The sequence below is a fragment of the Carcharodon carcharias genome, chromosome 15 (genome assembly GCF_017639515.1).
Source record: "Carcharodon carcharias isolate sCarCar2 chromosome 15, sCarCar2.pri, whole genome shotgun sequence".
In the NCBI taxonomy this organism is placed as follows: domain Eukaryota; kingdom Metazoa; phylum Chordata; class Chondrichthyes; order Lamniformes; family Lamnidae; genus Carcharodon; species Carcharodon carcharias.
In genome coordinates, this window is record NC_054481.1 from 32320983 (window position 1) to 32339838 (window position 18856).

Here is an 18856-nt window from a genome sequence, read left to right on the forward strand (position 1 = left end):
TCTAGGTTCACATGATGCAGTATATTCCATGGACATTTATTCAGTCAACAACAGGAAACTACTTCAAACAGGATCCTATTAATAATCTGACAGTCCTTTTTACCCATTTACCTTTGTGAACCAAAGAAAATCTTGCATCAGTGAGCTGGAGTACGAATCATCCATCTCTACCACTGGAATCTGTTCCTCATGTGTCACAATTATGTCATCATCCTTGTAGAATATTGCTGTTAGGTATAATCCTCTAAAAACAACAGGATAACACCATCAATATTTGTGTAACTTTACACAATGGACAAGCACAAATACAACTCAACAAAATAAATGGTGTCCAGTGACTGATGGTCAAGGTAGAGGGCAAAGGTACTTCCCAGTGTGGCACCGAGCCATACTAAGACAGATCAAATCTTTGCCCCCGCACCATCCTGAGTTCAATGACCTCAGTCACAGTTGGACTGGGGAATGGGGTGAGGGGTTTTTGGTAGGAGGTGGTACCGTAATTACCTTGGCCTAGGAAAGAACAATGTAGCCATTCATCGCCTTTACTGTGTCCTGCAGAAAGTGAGTGTATTTGTGTACATGTTGAAATGTGTTTGTTTGTGCGTGTGTACATAAATAAAGACTTGCACTTATTCAGCGACTTTCACGACCGTTGAACATCTCAAAGTGCTTTATTGCCAATGAAGTACTTTTGAAGTGTAGTCACTGTTGTAATGCAAGAAACGCAGTAACCAATTTGTGCACAGCAAGCTCCCGCAAACAGCATTGATTATAATGATCAAATAATGTATTTTTGTGATGTAGATTGAGGGATAATTATGGCCAGGGTGCAGGAATAGCTCCCGTATTTTTCCTAGAAATATTGCCATGATATCTTTTTCATCCATCTGAGAGGGAAGATGGGGCCTAAGTTTAATGTCCCAGCCTAAAGAAGGCATCTCCATAGGGCAGAACTCTTTCAGTACTGCCCCTTTGACAGTACTGTGCTCCATCAGCACTGCCCAGAAGTGTGTCACGACTCACTGGGGATAGTGCACTGTAAAATCAAGCCCCAAAGCTCGCTGAGCCACAACAAATGTGAAAAATTTGACCAAACCACAAGATTGCCCCAATTCTACCTAACTGTTTAATTTAGGTTAACAGAATACAAGCACCAGGTTTGTAAACGTAATGAGTTAATAACTGTTCATTGAACAAATTGTCTTTAACTAGTGGCAAAAGAAAGAAATATGAACTGTTAACTTCTAACACTATAATTTAAACTCTACCCTCTTCTCAAATCCACACACACATACACATAACATGGATTTGAAGGGTGGGATAAACAGTTCAATAGCACCAATCTGGAGTAAAGGATTCGATGGGTTGATTTTGATCGATGTCTTCCAAATTCCTTTCAGTTCTTGTTGATGACACAAGGTGGTCATCTTCCAGCACTTTCAGTATTTAGTTCACTGATTGAGACCTTGCTTTTCAATGTCTCTAACAGTGGTTTTCCCCTTTTTCCTTTTTACAGGGGTTTCCTCAAAGAGGGAGCAGGTTATCAAGATATGAGAAGAAAACAAAACAGAAGAAAACAATCCATGTTATGTGTATGTGTGTGTGGATTTGAGAAGAGGGTAGAGTTTAAATTATAGTGTTAGAAGTTAACAGTTCATATTTCTTTCTTTTGCCACTAGTTAAAGACAATTTGTTCAATGAACAGTTATTAACTCATTACGTTTACAAACCTGGTGCTTGTATTCTGTTAACCTAAATTAAACAGTTAGGTAGAATTGGGGCAATCTTGTGGTTTGGTCAAAATTATTGTGTGAATTACTGGAATATTCTGCACACAGGAGAAAGAGGTTTTAGGTCTTGTTCCTATCAGGATAGGAGCTATTCAGCTGCACTGCTGTTCACAAATTCTGGTCATCTGGTCGGGTGCCTATTAAAATGCTGTTGTCAGGCAGTTCCCTTGGTCCAGGATTCCTTTCCAGCACCATCCTGTCTTTCATGGCACACTCTGTTCCAGGACTGCAACATTGTATATATCTCTCATCCTATTCCAGGGGACATGTCTTTCAAACTGCAGCCATTGTAATTTTAAAAAACAGTCCAATAGAAAATAAAAAGATATATTCTTTACAACAGTCTACAGAAATAAAAAGGTATGTTCCTTACAAGTATCAGCCTTGGCTTTTGCGCTACAAGTGAGCCTCTCTAATCTGAGCCTCAGAGGCAACCCCTACCACCTCCACCCACCAACCCCCGTAGTCCGTAAGCAACCCTGACAGGCTTTGCTTTTCGGGCTTCCCACATAGTGAGTCATGCCCACCGCTGGATGCATACCAGCAGCAGCAGAATGAGGTTCTTAAGTGGGCATTAGGGCCTCAAGTGGCTGTGGGGTGGGAGAGCAATCTATGAGCCTATCCACTCTGGACATAAATGGGACAGAGGCAGAAAGGCTCCTGGTTCCCCACCCTACTGCCTGAATAAATGCCCCTGCCAACAAACTCGCTACAGGCGAGGGAATTAAATTCCACCCAATGTGAGTGTGTGTGTTTTCATGTGGGTGTATGCATTGTGTTTCAGGGTGTGTGTGTGTTTCTGTGTGTTGAGTGTGTTTCTGTGTGTTGTGTGCGTTTGTGCATATGTGAGCTTCTGTGCATGTGTGTGCTTCTGTGTATGTATATTTCTATGCATGCGTGTTTCCTTTTGTGTATGTTCCTGTGTGTGTTTCTCTGTCTGAGCCTGTGTTTCTGTGTCTGTGTGTTTCTGTGGCCTGTGTGTGTTTCTGTGACCTGTGTGTGTTTCTGTGACCTGTATGTGTTTCTGTAAATGTGTGTGTTGTGATGAAATCCGCGGTTTGCAAGCTGTTGTCTGCACCAACCGTGGTTTCAAAGCCTGTGTATTTTTGACACAGTCACTAACTGCAAAAGAAACCAAAATTCCAGGTTTCTGGGATGGGGATTTATAAATAGGAATTCCTGGTTGTGGCATCAGACTTCTGAGAAATCAGCCTGTGGCTTAGGTTGTTAGGGAAACAGAAACTCATGGGGAAAAAAACAACAAGCTAAGAGATCAAATTTTAGCCAATGGTCAGAACAGACAAAGGGCTCTGGAAGCTTAGTTTTCTGCAGCAGGAGAACTATTCAGTGGCTGTGGAAAAGTTGTATGTGTGAGACAGCTCAGGAAGGAAGTCATCGGGCAGCTGGATAAAATAACCAAAAAGCCTGCTTCTGTGAGACAAGCTGAGAGGGATCCAGAAATGTGCCTTTTGGTGGGCATTGTACAATAAAGAAACTGGAAAAGAAAACTGCTGTCAGATGGGACTTCATGCCTAACTCCTGTGTGAATAAAGGAACTGAAACTCTAACTGGGAAAAACAGAGTTTTGAGGGACACTGCAGCTGAGATTAATGCCATATATGCTGAAGGGGCTGCCAGTAAAGCTGTGACGTCTATCTTTATTATATCAGCCATTTAAAATGTAATTTATAATATCTACTGAATTCAATTTGCCTGTTATTTCATGTTTATGTTGAATTTGGTTTGATTGTTGCATAAAGTTTTAAAAAGTGAAATCTTGTCCATTTATTTCTTCCATTTGGCTTGTTTGGGAAGTTCAGTTCTTTTAGGCTACTGGTTTCCATGGGAATCATAACAAAATGTTTGTGTTTCAGTGTGGGTGTGTGCATGTTTGTGTGTGCATGTGTTGAGTGTGTTGAGTGTTTATGTGCATGTGCGTACTTTTGCGTGTGTATTTCTATGCATGTATGTGTGTGTTTCTCTATGTGTGTTATCCTGCCTGAGCCTGTGCTTCTGTCTGTGTTTTTCTGTGTCTCTGTATGTGTGCTTCTATATGTGTGTGTTCACTGTGTGCTTGCATGTGTGTGCATTTCTTTGTCTGTGTTTGTGTATTTTGTATGTATGGGCAGAATTTTTTGCTGAGCGGGTGGGCACGTGCCTGTCCCACTTGAGCATAAAATAGCGCGTGATGACATCGGGTGAGCGTCCCAACATCATTGCGCACTTGCACGATATTTCGGTCAGCAGGCACAAGCGGGAGTCAGAGCCACGTCAGTTAAGGCTATTATAAAGGCAATTAAGCCTAAAATAACAAAAAGAGCAAAGGTAAATTATGAAAAAAGACTAGTGCAAAATGTAAAAACTGATAGCAAAAGCTTCTACAAGTATATAAAAAAGAGAGTAGCTAAAGTGAATGTTGGTCCCTTGGAGGATGAGACTGGGGAGTTAATAGTGGGGAAAGCAGAAATGGCAGAGACGCTTAATCAACATTTTGCCTCAGTTTTCATGGTGGAGGATACTAGTACCACCCAATAGTAACAGGTAGTGCAGAGGGTATAGAGAAGGAGGAACTTAGAACAATCACCATCACTAGAGAAAAAGTACTGAGCAAACAATTGGAATCAAAGGGTGACAAGTCCCCAGGATCTGATGGCCTACATCCCAGGGTCTTAAAGGAAGTGGCAATGGAGATAGTGGATGCATTGGCTATAATATTCCAAAATTCCCTGGATTCTGGAAAGGTTCCAGTGGATTGGAAAAATGCTAATATAATGCCCTTATTCAAAAAGGGGGGAAGGCAGAAAGTAGGAAACTATAGGCCAATTAATTTAACATCTATCATTGGGAAATTGTTGGAATCCATTATTAAGGAAGTAGTAATGGGGCATTTGGAAAGTCAAAGTGCAATCCATCAGAGTCAGCATGGTTTTATGAAGAGTAAATTGTGTTTGACTAATTTGCTAGAGTTCTTTGAAGATGTGACAAGCAAAGTGGATAATGGGATTCCTGTAGATGTAGTATATCTGGACTTCCAGAAGGCCTTTGATAAGGTGCCGCATAAAAGATTAATATACAAGATAAGATCACGAGGAGTTAGGGGTAATATATTAGCTTGGATAGAGGATTGGCTAACCAACAGAAAGCAGAGAATTGGGATAAATGGGTCTTTTTCTGGATGGCAAGCTGTAACTAGTGGGGTGCCACAGGGTTCGGTCCTTGGGCCCCAACTATTTACAATCTATACTAATGACTTGGATTCAGGGATAGAAGGTACTATAGCCAAATGTTCAGATGACACCAAAATAGGTGGGAAAGTAAGTTGATATGAAGAAATAAGACATTTACAAATGGATATGGACAGGTTAGGTGAATGGGCCAAAATTTGGCAGATGTAGTTTAACGTGGATAAGTGTGAGGTTATCCATTTTGGTTGGAAGAAAAAAAAATGACTTATTATTTAAATGGAGAGAAACTTCAGAATGCTTCAGTGCAGAGGGATCTGGGTGTCATCGTGCATGAATCGCTGAAAGCTAGTATGCAGGTACAGCAGGTAATAAGGAAGGCAAATGGACTTAAGGTATTTATTGCTAAAGGAATAGAGCATAAAAATAAAAAGTGTTGTTGCAATTGTAGAAGGCATTGGTAAGACCACACCTGGAGTACTGTGCCCCCTTACTTGAGGAAGGATGTAGTTGCATTGGAGGCGGTTCAGAGGAGGTTCACTAGATTGATTCCAGAGATGCGGGGCTTGCCTTATGAGGAGATATTGAGCAGTTTAGGCCTATACTCGCTAGAGTTTAGAAGGATGAGAGGAGATCTAATTGAGGTGTATAAGATGCTAAAGGGGATAGACAAAGTAGACATGGAGTGGATGTTTCGCCTTGTGGGGCATTCTAGAATGAGAGGCCATAGTTTTAGGCTAATGGGTGGTAGATTTAAATCAGAGATGAGGAGGAATTACTTTTCTCACAAGGTCGTGAATCTGTGGAATGCACCAACTCAGAGTGCAATGGCTGCCAGGACGCTGAATAAATTTAAGGAGGAAATAGACATTTTTAATTAGTAACTGGTTGAAAGGTTATGGGGAGAGGGCAGGAAATTGGAGTTGAGGCCAAAATGAGATCAACTGTGATCGTATTGAATGGCAGGGCAGGCTTGAGGGACTGAATTGCCTACTCCTGCTCCTAGCTCCTAAGGTGTGGCCAGAGCGAGGGCCACATGAGGGAAATTGGTAAAAAAGGGATAGTTTTAACACACAACAACATAATTAAATTTGATTTAATTTACTCAAGAAGCTGATTATTCCCATGAATCAGAGAACAGAAAGCAACTCACCGTTTGAGACTTTTAACAAATTTACTTGTTGGCTGAAAAAGGTGTTTCAGGCTCTTGGACACTGAGTGCTTACGGCCTTGCAGATGGATTTTTGAATTTTCTGGAAAAGCCAAACAAACAATTTTTAAAATATCGATAAATGTTGACCTCCCAAGGCTTTACAAACATAGCCTGGGCCAGCAGGACTTTCCTATTGTTTACCTACTAATTCGGCTTGTCCCTTTAAGGCTACTGTTGTGGGGAGTGGTCCTCAGTTCATTCAAAGCTAATTATTTTTGGATGGTTCTCTTGATCTGCTGTTGCTCAGCTATCCTTGTTACCTCAGCATCAGGAAGAAGCAACAGATAATACCTGGGTTTCTTTCTCTTTCTATATACATTTCTAAGATTGTTCAGTTGTGATTTGCTATTTGTAGAAAGTGTGATATTGGACATGAGTGGCTGGGTGCGACAATCCGGGATACAATGTAGGATATTGTACAATCTAGTCAATCAACACCTTTGCTGTCTTCATTGTTTATTTTCTTTTGATCCCAACAAGCACATTGTGAACTTAGCTCTTTAAATTACATCAAATAATTACACCGAATAACATGAAGTACTAATGATCGGCAGTTAAAAAAGCCTGTGTTACTTAAAGTTCACATTTTACATTTCATCATATCTTCCTCAATGCTCTCCCTTCAGGTTAAAATACTATGCAAAACGTAACCAAAAAAACCTTACTGCCCCTCCACCCGCACCCCCCCACCCCCGCCCCCCAACAATCACAGATTTATATGCCACAAGTGGCAGGAGACAGTCTTTGCTCTGACTTACCATGGCACAGGCAATGTTGGTGGTTGTTCTTGATTTGATTCAACAGTTGGTCCAAGGCTTCAGTCTGTCCACCACGCTTTACTTCCTTGCCATCGTACTCTCTCCAGTCTGGGAGAAAGTGAGCAAAAACAACCATATAGCATGTTGTTAGTTCTGCATCCTAGTTATGAATTTTGATGGTGATAGATAGTCCTTACTGATCAAGCAAAGATATTATGTCCTTTGACTAGCCAGATAATCTGGGCTACTGCTGCCCCAGAAACCACCCACCATCCACGATCCCTTCCCCCCACCAGCCTTTGCTCAAGGCACGATCCTGAGGCCTCAATCCAGTGAGTTGCACCAGCAGGCATATTTGGCTACCTGAACTTCGCCTGCCAGTTTTAAGTGAGGCCAGGCCCACAAAATGGTGGGACCACTATACCTTGGAACCGGTGATGGTCAAAAGGAAATTCCAAAAATTAAAATCTAGCGCAAGGTTTTTGTGAAAGCTCCAAGTTAACTGCAACCTAAACTGATCTATCACTGGATACACTGCACCAGCTTTTATCCCTGATCTGTGCTGGATTATCTAATCTCAGACAACACTGAAAGGGGGTGCTACAATTAGTTTTATTGTCTCCTGAGCTAGCCAGGGAAAAGTCCAATCAGACACAAGATGGAGGCAGTATCTATGGAATTGTGTCCCAGCAACAGTCAATACCTTCAGCTAGAAGAAAGAGGAAAAAAATGCTATTATTGGATAGAGCTGTGATTAAGGTGTTCAGGCCAACAGCTGGATCCTTAATTCACATTTGTGGAATCAAGACTTACACCAAAGGATCGCTTCATCGACAATCATGTCTGGATTTTTTTGGCTGTGTTGTTCACACAAGCCCTGCCTTTCAACCAAATGCATCAACAACATACGAACTATCATCTGGGACAATACATCACCAACGTATAGATCATCTGTTGAGACAATACATCACCAACATACAGGCCATCAGCTGTAGTAATCATTTGCAAGGATACAATTTTTCTTGAAATTTAAACCTCAATCCTGTAATGAAAGGAAAGACAGAAGACGAGACGAGAAAACTAAAGAAAACTGAAAGGGCATTCAGAGGACATTGAAGAAGAACAAAGGAGAATAAGGGTGGAGAGGCGAGAACAGGAATGGAAAAGTAACGAAAATGGATGTAAAGGGGGTAAGGGATGGGAAGGGAATACAGAAGAGAAGGAGATGGGAGGAGGAGGGTGTAACAGACAGAAGAACTGGGAGAGGAAGAGGAGAAAGTGATGCAAGGATTCAAGTGGTGAGGTGTGCAAGAAGGAGTGCAGGAAGGGAAGGTGAAGTAGGTAGGGAGAATGAAATTAAGTTGGGGAAGGAAGGGGAGTGCTGGGTGAGGGTTTGGAGGATAGGAGAGATCATTGTTTATTAATTGGGTGTTAAGCTATATTCAGGTGATTGGCATTAACTGGGAATTCACCTATGTTCATATGTATCGGTTGTGGGTGCATCATCACACCCGGAAATGACATTTTGAGTTAAGTTTGTAAGTTTCCTTTCACTTATTTTGCTTTAGTTACAGTGTTCCATCAGGGGCTGTCACCCCTTCTGATTTATTGATTTTTAATTTAATTTGTTGATTTTTGTTTCTCAGAAGTAGTATATATAGTTTGTTGGTTGTGGTGCAAAACATAGAATACATTTCTCCGTAAATAAAAGTTTGTAAGTGCTTAAAGTTTAGGCTCCAGCTCCATCCTTCACTTCATGGCTATCTGAGTTCTAGCAGGCTGTAGAAGATTAAATGTGTGAGCAGAGTGTGATAGGGTAGAGTTTACATGGGCTGTGGAACATTAAATAGGTGGGCAGAGTATATTATAGAATAGAGTGTACCTAGGCTGTGGAAGGAGTTGAAATGGGTGGGTTAGAGTCTGTGACAGAATATAATGTGCATGGGATATCGAAGGAACAAAATTACAAATGAATAGTTGTTCTCTGTTCTTTGGCATTTTTTGATTTCATCTGACAGCGATCTTACCTGAAATCAGGTGCCAATAAAGTGGCATATTGTGACTATGGTCTCTCAGTCTGTCACTCCACTGTGGGCTCCATTTCTACACTGGCAACCTACATCTCTTCTATGTTTCTCATATTAGCAACAGATGAAAGCAACTATATAATTTTCAGAGTGGTACTTACAGGATGGTGTTGCACATGCAGGAGTGGAAACCTGTGGGGGGCCCCAACCTTTCATATTATAGGCAGATACCCGGATGTAGTAAGGGAGCCCCTATGAAAAAGACAAGAACGATAGTATTTTGTAAAATTCTTTTTTAAATCATGTTATTATCAGTATTTAACAAATTGACCAATATTGCACAGATCATGAATACCAACTGGCTTGACATGTTAAAATAAAGGTTGGTTGTGAATTTTGTATTTATCAACATGAGGAATAATATCTGGAAATGCAACATTTTCCATTTCAGGTATCCAGTGTTACCATCAAATGTGGAGTCACATACAGCAAGGATTTGTCATTGAGTAAAGCTCCCTTTACACTGTTCCATGAAATACACCCAGTTTTCATGACCACCACGGAAGCAACATGTTGATGGAATCAACATGTATGTATTCCTGTTTTGGGGTCCATGATGATGTTGAGTCGATCCTATTGTATTACTGCAGAACAATATTTCATAACAACAGATTATTTTTTTGGCTGAATTCAGTGACACTGCAGCTGCAGAGAGTGCACTTCCTTTTCCAGGTTGGTAAGAAACCCATATCCTATCATTTAATGGCATATTCTGTACCATTTGTGGTGCTGTAATTGATTAATCCCTAATAATTGATAAAATCTGTCTTCGGATTGCTGTTTGATTGTCTCAAGATTTACTTTGTGCCTGGGGTGATCAAAAACACTGAGGTAAATTTGAACTCCTCTTGACAACATAATGGACTGGATTTTCATCTTAGAGGCGGGTAGCAGGAATTGGAAAATTTCCTGGCTCAGTGCGCCCATCTCGGGAGGAACTGCCAGCAAAGACATGATTTTCATTCCAGTGTGGTGGTGGTGGGGTGGGGGGGGGGGGGTTGCTAATAGGAACCAGGAAAGAGGCTGAGGTGCTGCCAGCCGCAGAGATGGGCTGTTTAAAAGGCGCCCATTGGTGCTCTGGGACTTCTTCCCAGTTATAATAAAAACATTTGGGCCATTAGCCCTCACCCCTCAAGACCCAGACACTTCCCATTTCCCCATCCATGCCACCTCATGCCCCAGACCTACCCCCTGTGGCTTTTCTTACCCTGTATGCCTAGCTATGGCACTTCCATGCCCATTCACTCACTATAGACTCTGTATAGAACAATGAACCCTATGGATGTGTTAAAAAAGCTTTTGAATATTCATTAATTCTTGACTTTCCACTGCCTTAAAAAAACTCCTTTCATTGTAACCCAATAAAAGTGTCAATTATTGAGACACATTTAAGTATCAATAGCAGAAACTGCAAGCATTGAAACTTCTTTATCTTGTGTAAATAAATATTGTGCAATTGACAGACTAGATCAGGGAGCCAGAGCTGTCAATTAAGCAATGTTTTCCCTGGGGTTCAGCTGTTTTAACACACAAATGGTTATCTGGGCTCTCAGCCAAGAATGCACAATGAACCAAGAATGCCTCATTATGTATTCTTGGCTGAGGGCCCAGTCATACATTGCACATATTAATTGCATAATGATTATTTACACAAGGCGGAGGTTTCAAGTGCTTTTAGTTTCTGTTATAAATGCTTTAAATGGTTTGGAAGATTGACACTTTTATTGGTCTGTAGTGAAAGAAGTTCATTTTAAGAAAGTGGAAAGTTATGGAAGAATTACCGTTTTTAAAAGTTTTTTTGACACATTCTATTGTCATTATAAGGTTCATTATTTCTATACAGAATTTATAGTAGGTGAAGGGGCATGGAGTACCATAGCTTGGCATGGAGGGTGAGGGGCCATGGGGGTTGGGTGGAGGTCATAGCTTGGCATTGGCAGCATGGGTAAGATCTTTTGAACTTACCATTCAAAAGGTTCCCTGATTCAGATTATTGTTCACGACACCTCTAAGGTGTCGTGAACCACAAGTCTTCTAAAAGCTGACTTGACTCCATGATAATCGTGGAAGACTAGGATATGCCTACCCGACAATGGAGCCGGCCAAGTTGAGAGTGCAGGGTGCAGGCTTACGACTCAAACTAGCCCACATCCTTAACCTGCACTGGGAAAAATTGGGGACACCTGGAATGGGGTTGGGAATTTGGCCCCAGGAGCCATTTTTATACCTCCACAGAATCTCCCTGGTTCCATAAGAATCTAGCCCATAAACCCAATCAACAGGAAAAACTGCATGCATGGAAAATGTGCATTTGTACAAAAACACCTTCAAGTCAGTCCCTTTTTTTTGTCAATAGATTGTGGTCAGACACAGTCACATTAGCTTGATGGTATGATAATTTCAACCATTTGAGAATCAGGAGAACGTGGTAGACATCCCATATGATCATGAGTGATCAATATCACAATTAGTGGCTATCTGTTCCTGGGCACAATCCACACATGGCACGTATAAAGAAACAGGCCACTGGAGAGACTCTGCCTGTTTCTAGTGACTGCTATTTCATGTAACTCAAATTACAAATATGGGAGAAAATCTTAACTGTAACAGACAGGTCACAAATGTCATATGGATTCTATCTCTCAAGGAGCTGATGATAATTTCTTGTAAATCACCAATCTATGTATCACATCACAGGATAGGTCAGCCTGAACTCAGATCATCTGCCTCATAAAGCTTCTTGTTGTACCATCTGTGCCACCCTGAAGTTTGAAAGATGTTAAAGCCACAAAGCAATAAAGCTTTATCTTGATTGAATGATACAATCAGGCAGTAACCCCATTAATTTAAAGTTGAAGCCATAACTAAGAAAACTCATAGCGCCATTATATGGAGGCATTCATAATCCATGAAACTGGTGCTATCTTTGAGCATTTATATATTGCCTTTAATTTATAATTCAGTGCATCGTGGTATATGAACAATCTGTATTCTACTTACTGTGACAAGGCCTATCATTGTGTACAGTAGAGTTTTCATGTCATCCAGTGAGGCCTCTCCTGTTATTGAACTGAAATTATGGGAAGTGCTCCATTCAACTGTAAGGTAACAGAGAAAGAATGAACACTGAAAAGCAGAGTCATAACTTTAAAAGTGCAGTCTTTGAAAAATGTTTGTGCAAAGCTATTTTCCTTCAAGGAGAAATTCAGAGGAGTCACATCTTGTAGATACTCCTTATAGTTTGGTAGGAAATTCTCACATAGCGTTTAACCATCTCAGCTATGGTTGCTTGCGTAGTTCAACATGACTGACTGACCGAATTACAACATCAATAAAACAATGCTCTGAGAGGTCCTGATAACTTGACAAGGCTCTGATGTAAGGCTGGAGTTATTAGGCTCTGGAGGTCCTGCTCTTCACAGTAATAAGAAATGCTTTAGAGGAAGCTGCCACCTGTAATATTATAAAAATTCAGTGTTCCCCTAATGACTGGGAAAATCCAGCCCATTGAGCCTGGACCATTTCAGCAAAGGGGTTAAGGGCTTGGATTTCTCCAGTTAGGCTGCAATCCCAAAGTCAGCTTAAATTCCAGATTGGGAACCCAGAAGTGGCCACTCACAATCTTCCTGGAGCCAGCCAATTAAGAAACCACGTCTGGGACCCCTGCCAATTTAGGATGGCAGGCAGACCAGAGAAGCGGGAGGCCCAATTAGAGGGCTGGCTGCAATGTCCATCTGGCAGTCCCACGGGGAGTGGTGGACACTGCTGAGACAGGTAGGAGAACATGAGGGCACCTTAAAGCACAAGTGCTCTTCATAACACTGGGGCAAGTTAAATCTTGCTCATGGTCACATGTGTCTGGCATCATTATGATGGGGCTGTCGCTGAACAGAATGGCTCAAAGCTTTGGGCAATGCCTTCCTATGGGTCTATTCTGGACAGAGGGTGTGATGGCAGCCTCCATGTCACCACGGCCTGGCACTATTTGGCTGCCTCCAGTTCAAATCTGGGCTCTGGCCCTTCCACCATCTATAAGATCCTGGTAGTGCCATCATCTTTCCCACAATTGGCCCAATAATGGCAAGATCACTCAGAGGTGGGAATGTGTTAGATTGCTAACCTGATGCGCTATGTTCCAAGTTTGCTTCCTTCCCGCTTCCTAACCTGCCTCAGTGAGGCTGGGAAAATTCAACCCAAGTAGCCGCAAATAGAAATTAATATAGAGAAGTTTCAGGTGCATTGATGCAGGAAGAATGAAATGAGTCTACTTTCAAAGGATGGTTATTGGTTGTATACAGCCAATCAATGGGAATCTAGCATCACCAGATACTTGATTATAGATTGAAGCAGGTTATTCTAGCTATAGGCTGAACACTGGACAAGGACAGGATTAGATTTGGCTGCAAGGTCCTTGTTATATTTTTGGATCTTTTCTACTTTTATCATGGATAGGTGCAGCTTTGCTGAGTGGTAGCATACCTCAAGACAAATGAGTTCAAGCCTCAATTTAGTTGGTGAATAAATCCTCTAAATGATCTATCAGATGAGTGCTCCAGAGATGCTTTCTTTCATATAAGATACTAAACTGAGACCACATATTGCTATTCAGGTGAACATAAAAGATTCTGTGACTTTATTCAAAGAACAGTAAGAAATTTTATCAGTATCCTGGTCAATTGTCACGCTGCCAAAACAGATTAAATGTTCATTAATTTCATATGCTGTTTATGTGATCTTATGCACAACTTGGCTCTTTCATTATCTGGTGTATTAACAGTAACCACACTTTAAAAGCTATTTATGGCTAGGCAGCACTTTGGGACATCCTGATGACATGACAGATGCCATTTAAATGCAAGTTTTTCTTTATTTCCAGTTTTATTCTCCAGGCTTGTCGAACTGGCTGCCCATGGGCCGGAATGTAGCCTCTGGCTCCTCCAGACTCGGCCTGCCAAACATTATTGGAAATCCAACAGAGTTAGGTTTGAAAATTGCTGTAAAGCTGCTCATCCAATCACAGGCTGGTGTCTCCCTTCATTTGCCTTTGATAGGCCTATCAACAGATAGAGCAGCAAACAGTGGGAAAGTAATTTTCAAGGTAATTTCCAAGACCTGGGGCAAGAGCAGTGGGGCTGGAGCCCAGGGTGAGAGTGCGAGTGGGGGCCTAGAGCAGGAGCAGGAGCGGGACCTGGAGTGGGAGCAGGAACAGGGCCCACTGGAGTGAAAGTGCATGGGGAGAATCTTCAGCTAGGCAAGCAGAGATGGAGCCCACTCACTGAGGCGTAAAATGATGCGGGGTAACATCAGGTACGATTGGGTCTGCCCCTGCCCCCGCAAAACCCTCCACAATGGGGGGAAAATTCTACCCAGAGTGTGTGTGTGTGTGTGTCTGGCTCACGCCCAGTCTTAGGGTTCTCACTCATCCTTACCCCACACACCAACACATACACATACCCACTCACACAATGGATGTGGGTGAGTGTGAGTGAGTGAGCACCCTGAGAGTGGGGATGAGCCAGACACACACACTTTCATTCTCTCACACTCTAATGGTCATCTTTATGAATTGCTCATTTTTTAAATTATCAAGTTATTGCTTTGACATTGCTTTATTTTTGCTCAGCAAGTTGTTTCTTTTCTTCACATCTCAACTTTTTGAAATTCATGTTTAATATTGTGCCAAACTTTTATCTGTCTGAAATTTGCTCATTGACCCCTTTGAGTGGGGAAAAAAAAATTGAAATGTGGCCCCTCACAAGCAAAGATTAAACAAGCCGGGTCTTACCTGTACTGTACCTTCCCTGCTGAGTAAAAAATTCACAAAATTGTTGAAAAAAAGTTGGATAATTAAGATTGTATTTGATGATATATCAGAATGTTCTGCAGCTAAACTCCTGTACACCAACAATAAACCTGACAGAGAAATTAGCAAAGATTTTATGTTAGCGAGAGCTTAGCACAATATCCTTTCATTCTATGACCTGAGTTTCAATCAATGCTGTGCTCATGGGATGAAGGGCTGCTATTGTAACTGTCATCAGTGAGATCAGTTTGATCAGTTCCAGCTGTTTCCAGTCAGTCCCACTGAGAGAAGCCAAGAGGATGGGTAATATGGGACTCAAAATGTCATCTTGGCACAGCCAGGGGATTATTATTGGAACAGATAACCAATCATAAAGTTTCAATCACTGAACCACACACTTTAAAATAAAATGTTTCACAGATCCTTACCTTTATATTTCGTGACGACAGCAGAATTGACACTGAGAGGTTCATGGAATGTCACCTGCAATGAGGTACTACTGGCAACAGATAACTGCACATGGGTTGGTGCTTCTGGGGCTCCTGTGTATCCAGGACAAGAACAATTGTTCATAAATTAAACTTTAAACATGAGTTATCAAAGGTGCTCTGGAAAATGCAGAAGGGGTAGTTCTGTGAAAGGATACATTGGACGGCTCCACTACATTGACAGGGGCATGTTAGAGTATGCAGTTAGTTTGAACTGATGAGAAGTATGGCATAACCATTAAGTGGAAACGCAAAGCAGTGGTCAAGAGTCCCTGAGGTAGTCATGACTTTTCCAGCCATAGCAGTGCAGGACCTGTACCACCTGCCAGTGGGCTGTAGGTTTAGTTGCATCTTATGATATAACTCACTGACAATTCCCTTGCTAATGTGAAGTCTGCTCAGACAATGTTCCTCTATAAGATACAAGTATGTGTACCTCTGCCTATATATTCTGCTGTGTGTATTGGCAGACTGGTCCTCTGTGCTGCTAATGCTGCCTGACATCCCCCCATTATTCCCTACTGTCTTATGAAATGCAGAAGATACAGGAAAATTCCCAATAGGAAAGCCAAGTACCATGTGTGAAATGTGGAGAGTGGCTCCACAGCATGCCAACATTCAACATACAAACATATGAGTTAGGAGCAGGATTAGGTCACTCGGCCCCTCGGGCCTGCTCTGCCATTTAATAAGATCATGGCTGATCTGATTGTAACCTCAACTCAACATTCCCGCCTATGCTCTATAATCTTTCATCCCCTTGTTTATCAAGAATCTATCTACCTCTGCCTCAGAAATATTCAAAGGCCTGAATTTTACCCTTGGCGGGCGGGCGCGATTGGCAGGTCCATGACCAGTTGGGAAAAGAGCCACCCCCCATGATTGAGCCCAGACAGCAATTTCACCTTGGCTGGCCAATTAAGGCCTGCCCAGTGTGAAACACGTCTTCCCAATGGTCAGGCAGGGGCAGGCGGGAGCGGGGGGCCTGTCCAATGGGTCCAATGGTGACACGATGGCCAGTTTAAAAACGGCACAGGCAGCTCCTTGAAGCCTGGAAGGGAAGAATATATTTGCAGTGTTGTAAACATCTAAGTTATGGCCCAAAACAACACTGAAAGGTTGCAGACAGGCAGAGGCCCCGAACCTCCTAATCCTATCAAGATTTGGGCAGGGCACCTTGGAGCTAGAGACGTGTCACGTAACCTCAGTCAACCGGCCGCTGAGCAGCTGGGGTGTCAGAAAAAAGTAAGAGTACAGTGCACAGAGGTGAGAGTTTCGGATGGTGCAAACATTCTTGTGTAGTTTCGTCATCGATGGGAGCCCCGAAACTGGATTCCCCACTGATCTTTGAAAGGTGATAGCACCATGATGCAGATCTCCATTGTCTCACCACGGTGCTTGGCATGCGCAATGACAGTATGATGAGTTAAACTAATGACATGTTGTTGTTCTCCCCTTAGATTCACCAGGACGCACTCAATCACAGAGTCCTGAAGAACCACCCCTGATGCCAGAGGACCACCAGGCTCCACATGCATCTGTATCACACTGTCTCTCTGAACCAGGCACCAGCCCAGATACCAGCACCTTGGTGGCAGTTGGATTCTTGGCTAGAATGTCAGAGCACAGCAGTAAGGGCACTTCATACTCGCTTGAGGAGCAGGCAGAGGCAGAGAGTGCCCAGAGTGCCGGCACTCAAAGGACTGCTAGAGACCAGGATGATGCTGAGTCGAAGGCAGACGATGATCATTCATTTGGCGGCAGATGCTGGATGTCTAACAGGATGTGCAGGAGGATCTGGCGGAGATCCATGAAGGTATGCGTGCCTTGGTCTCCATTGTGGAAGAGTCCATGCGGCGTATGAGCACTGAGTTGACCCTCATGGCTGAGCGCGCTGCATCCTCCAATGAGAGAGTGGCAACTCTCATGGAAAGGCAGCTCCAGGAACATAATCAGGAGTTCCTGGGGTTGAGCTTAGACCTGCAAGCCCTCACACAGGCAATGACATCAGGTGCCAGTGTGGGAGATGGGTGCAGCACCCAGTATCCCAGCTAGGTGCCCATCCATCAATGGTGAGCAGGGTGGTCCAAAGCGATCTCATATTGACGCACGAGCTGCTTGTCGTCTCTGTGGGCTCCTCTCAGGGCGCTCTTGATGATGGCAACAGCTCCTCCGTCCCTCTGCCAGTGACTGTGGCATCTGATGAGGCTGCGATGACTGCGGAGATGACAGCTATGGCACTGGCTGCTCCCTCCCAGGCGAGGCCAGCACAGGCTCCACTGGCCAGAGGATGACTGCCAAGGCCATCAAGGCCAACAAGACACCAGAGTCAGCAGGCTGTCTCCAATGCTGCTGCCAGCAGGGAGCGGGGGAGGTGTGTGGCAGGGCAGGGGTGGGGGGGTGGGGGAGGGGTGGTGCCAAGACATAGCACTTGCAAACGTGCGTTTAAGGCACCATGAGCACAAGAGGGACTGGTCACAGGTGACCTTCTGTTGTGTAGCTTTGTTTATGTTTACTGGTATGGAAATGAAAACCAGAGAAGTTTATGTTAATTTTTTGGGATTGTCAAAATGAGATACATTTTGTTTTTGTCGTAATGGCCTGAGTTTGCTTCACCTTTTTATTTTTTGGTGCAGGGTATGCCAGTATATAATGCTGGACGTGAGTGGCTCTAAACTTTATTGCATAGACACTGAGTAGACTTTGGGTTCAAATGGAAGGGTCCTTTCAGACATCTGGGACAGGTGTTATTACCTTCCTGAACAGAGCTTCGGTCACCAGCTTGACGCAACTGTGGGCAGCTGATTCGGACACTCCACAAAGATCCCCCACTGACCCCTGGAAAGAGCTGGAGACATAGAAGTTGAGGGCCACTGTGACCTTCAGAGCCACTGGCATGGGGTTTCCACTCATATAGTTGGAGGTGATCTCAGGCCCAAACATCTGACAAATGGAAGTCACAGTCTCCCTGGAGAGTGGAGCCTCCTTTGGCATTGCACCTCATACAGATTGAGGTAGCTGCATTGCCGCCTGTAAACCCTGGCAGCAGGATAGTGGTGTCTTCTGTGTCCCCTTTTGCCTTGCCTAACTGGCTGACCCTGCGCCCCTTGTGCCTGCACCTCTTCTCCCAGAGGTCACTCCCCTGGAAGCTGCATTGGGACACCTATCTAGCCTCCTCTCTCTTCTGTCCCTCTTTTCCTCCTTAGAGGAGGTGCCACCAGCAGAGACCACAATCCCCATTACCAGGGTAACAGAAGGCTGTCTGATACCTGGAAGGGTCCACATGGTCAAAATTATTCGGGGCCTTGGAGACACCAATGAGTCCTGAAATGAAGCCTAGAAACGCTATTTTAATTGATGGTGGGCCGGCTCCAACACCCACATGCGCCCGCCAACCTGAAGATTGCACGCATGCGGCATGAAATCAGGACACTCGCCCAACCTCTTCTCATGCTATTTTATACCCGATAGTGTCAGGCGCGCGCCTGCCCACGAGGTGTAAAATTCTGCCCAAAGACTCTGCTTCCACCGCCTT

At 43.3% G+C, this 18856-nt stretch overlaps 1 protein-coding gene across 1 annotated transcript in view; it reads right to left on the reverse strand.

Annotated features, from left to right (window-relative positions):
• Positions 1–18856, reverse strand: part of LOC121288357 (ankyrin repeat and fibronectin type-III domain-containing protein 1-like) — a 179755-nt gene that overhangs the window by 92833 nt on the left and 68066 nt on the right. Inside the window, exons 4-9 of the mRNA XM_041206911.1 lie at positions 15262–15375; positions 12031–12128; positions 9132–9222; positions 6944–7051; positions 6126–6225; positions 112–244 (exon numbers count right to left, since the gene is read on the reverse strand). Coding sequence (XP_041062845.1) covers positions 112–244; positions 6126–6225; positions 6944–7051; positions 9132–9222; positions 12031–12128; positions 15262–15375 — 644 coding nt within the window. The remainder of the gene's footprint in view (positions 1–111; positions 245–6125; positions 6226–6943; positions 7052–9131; positions 9223–12030; positions 12129–15261; positions 15376–18856) is intronic.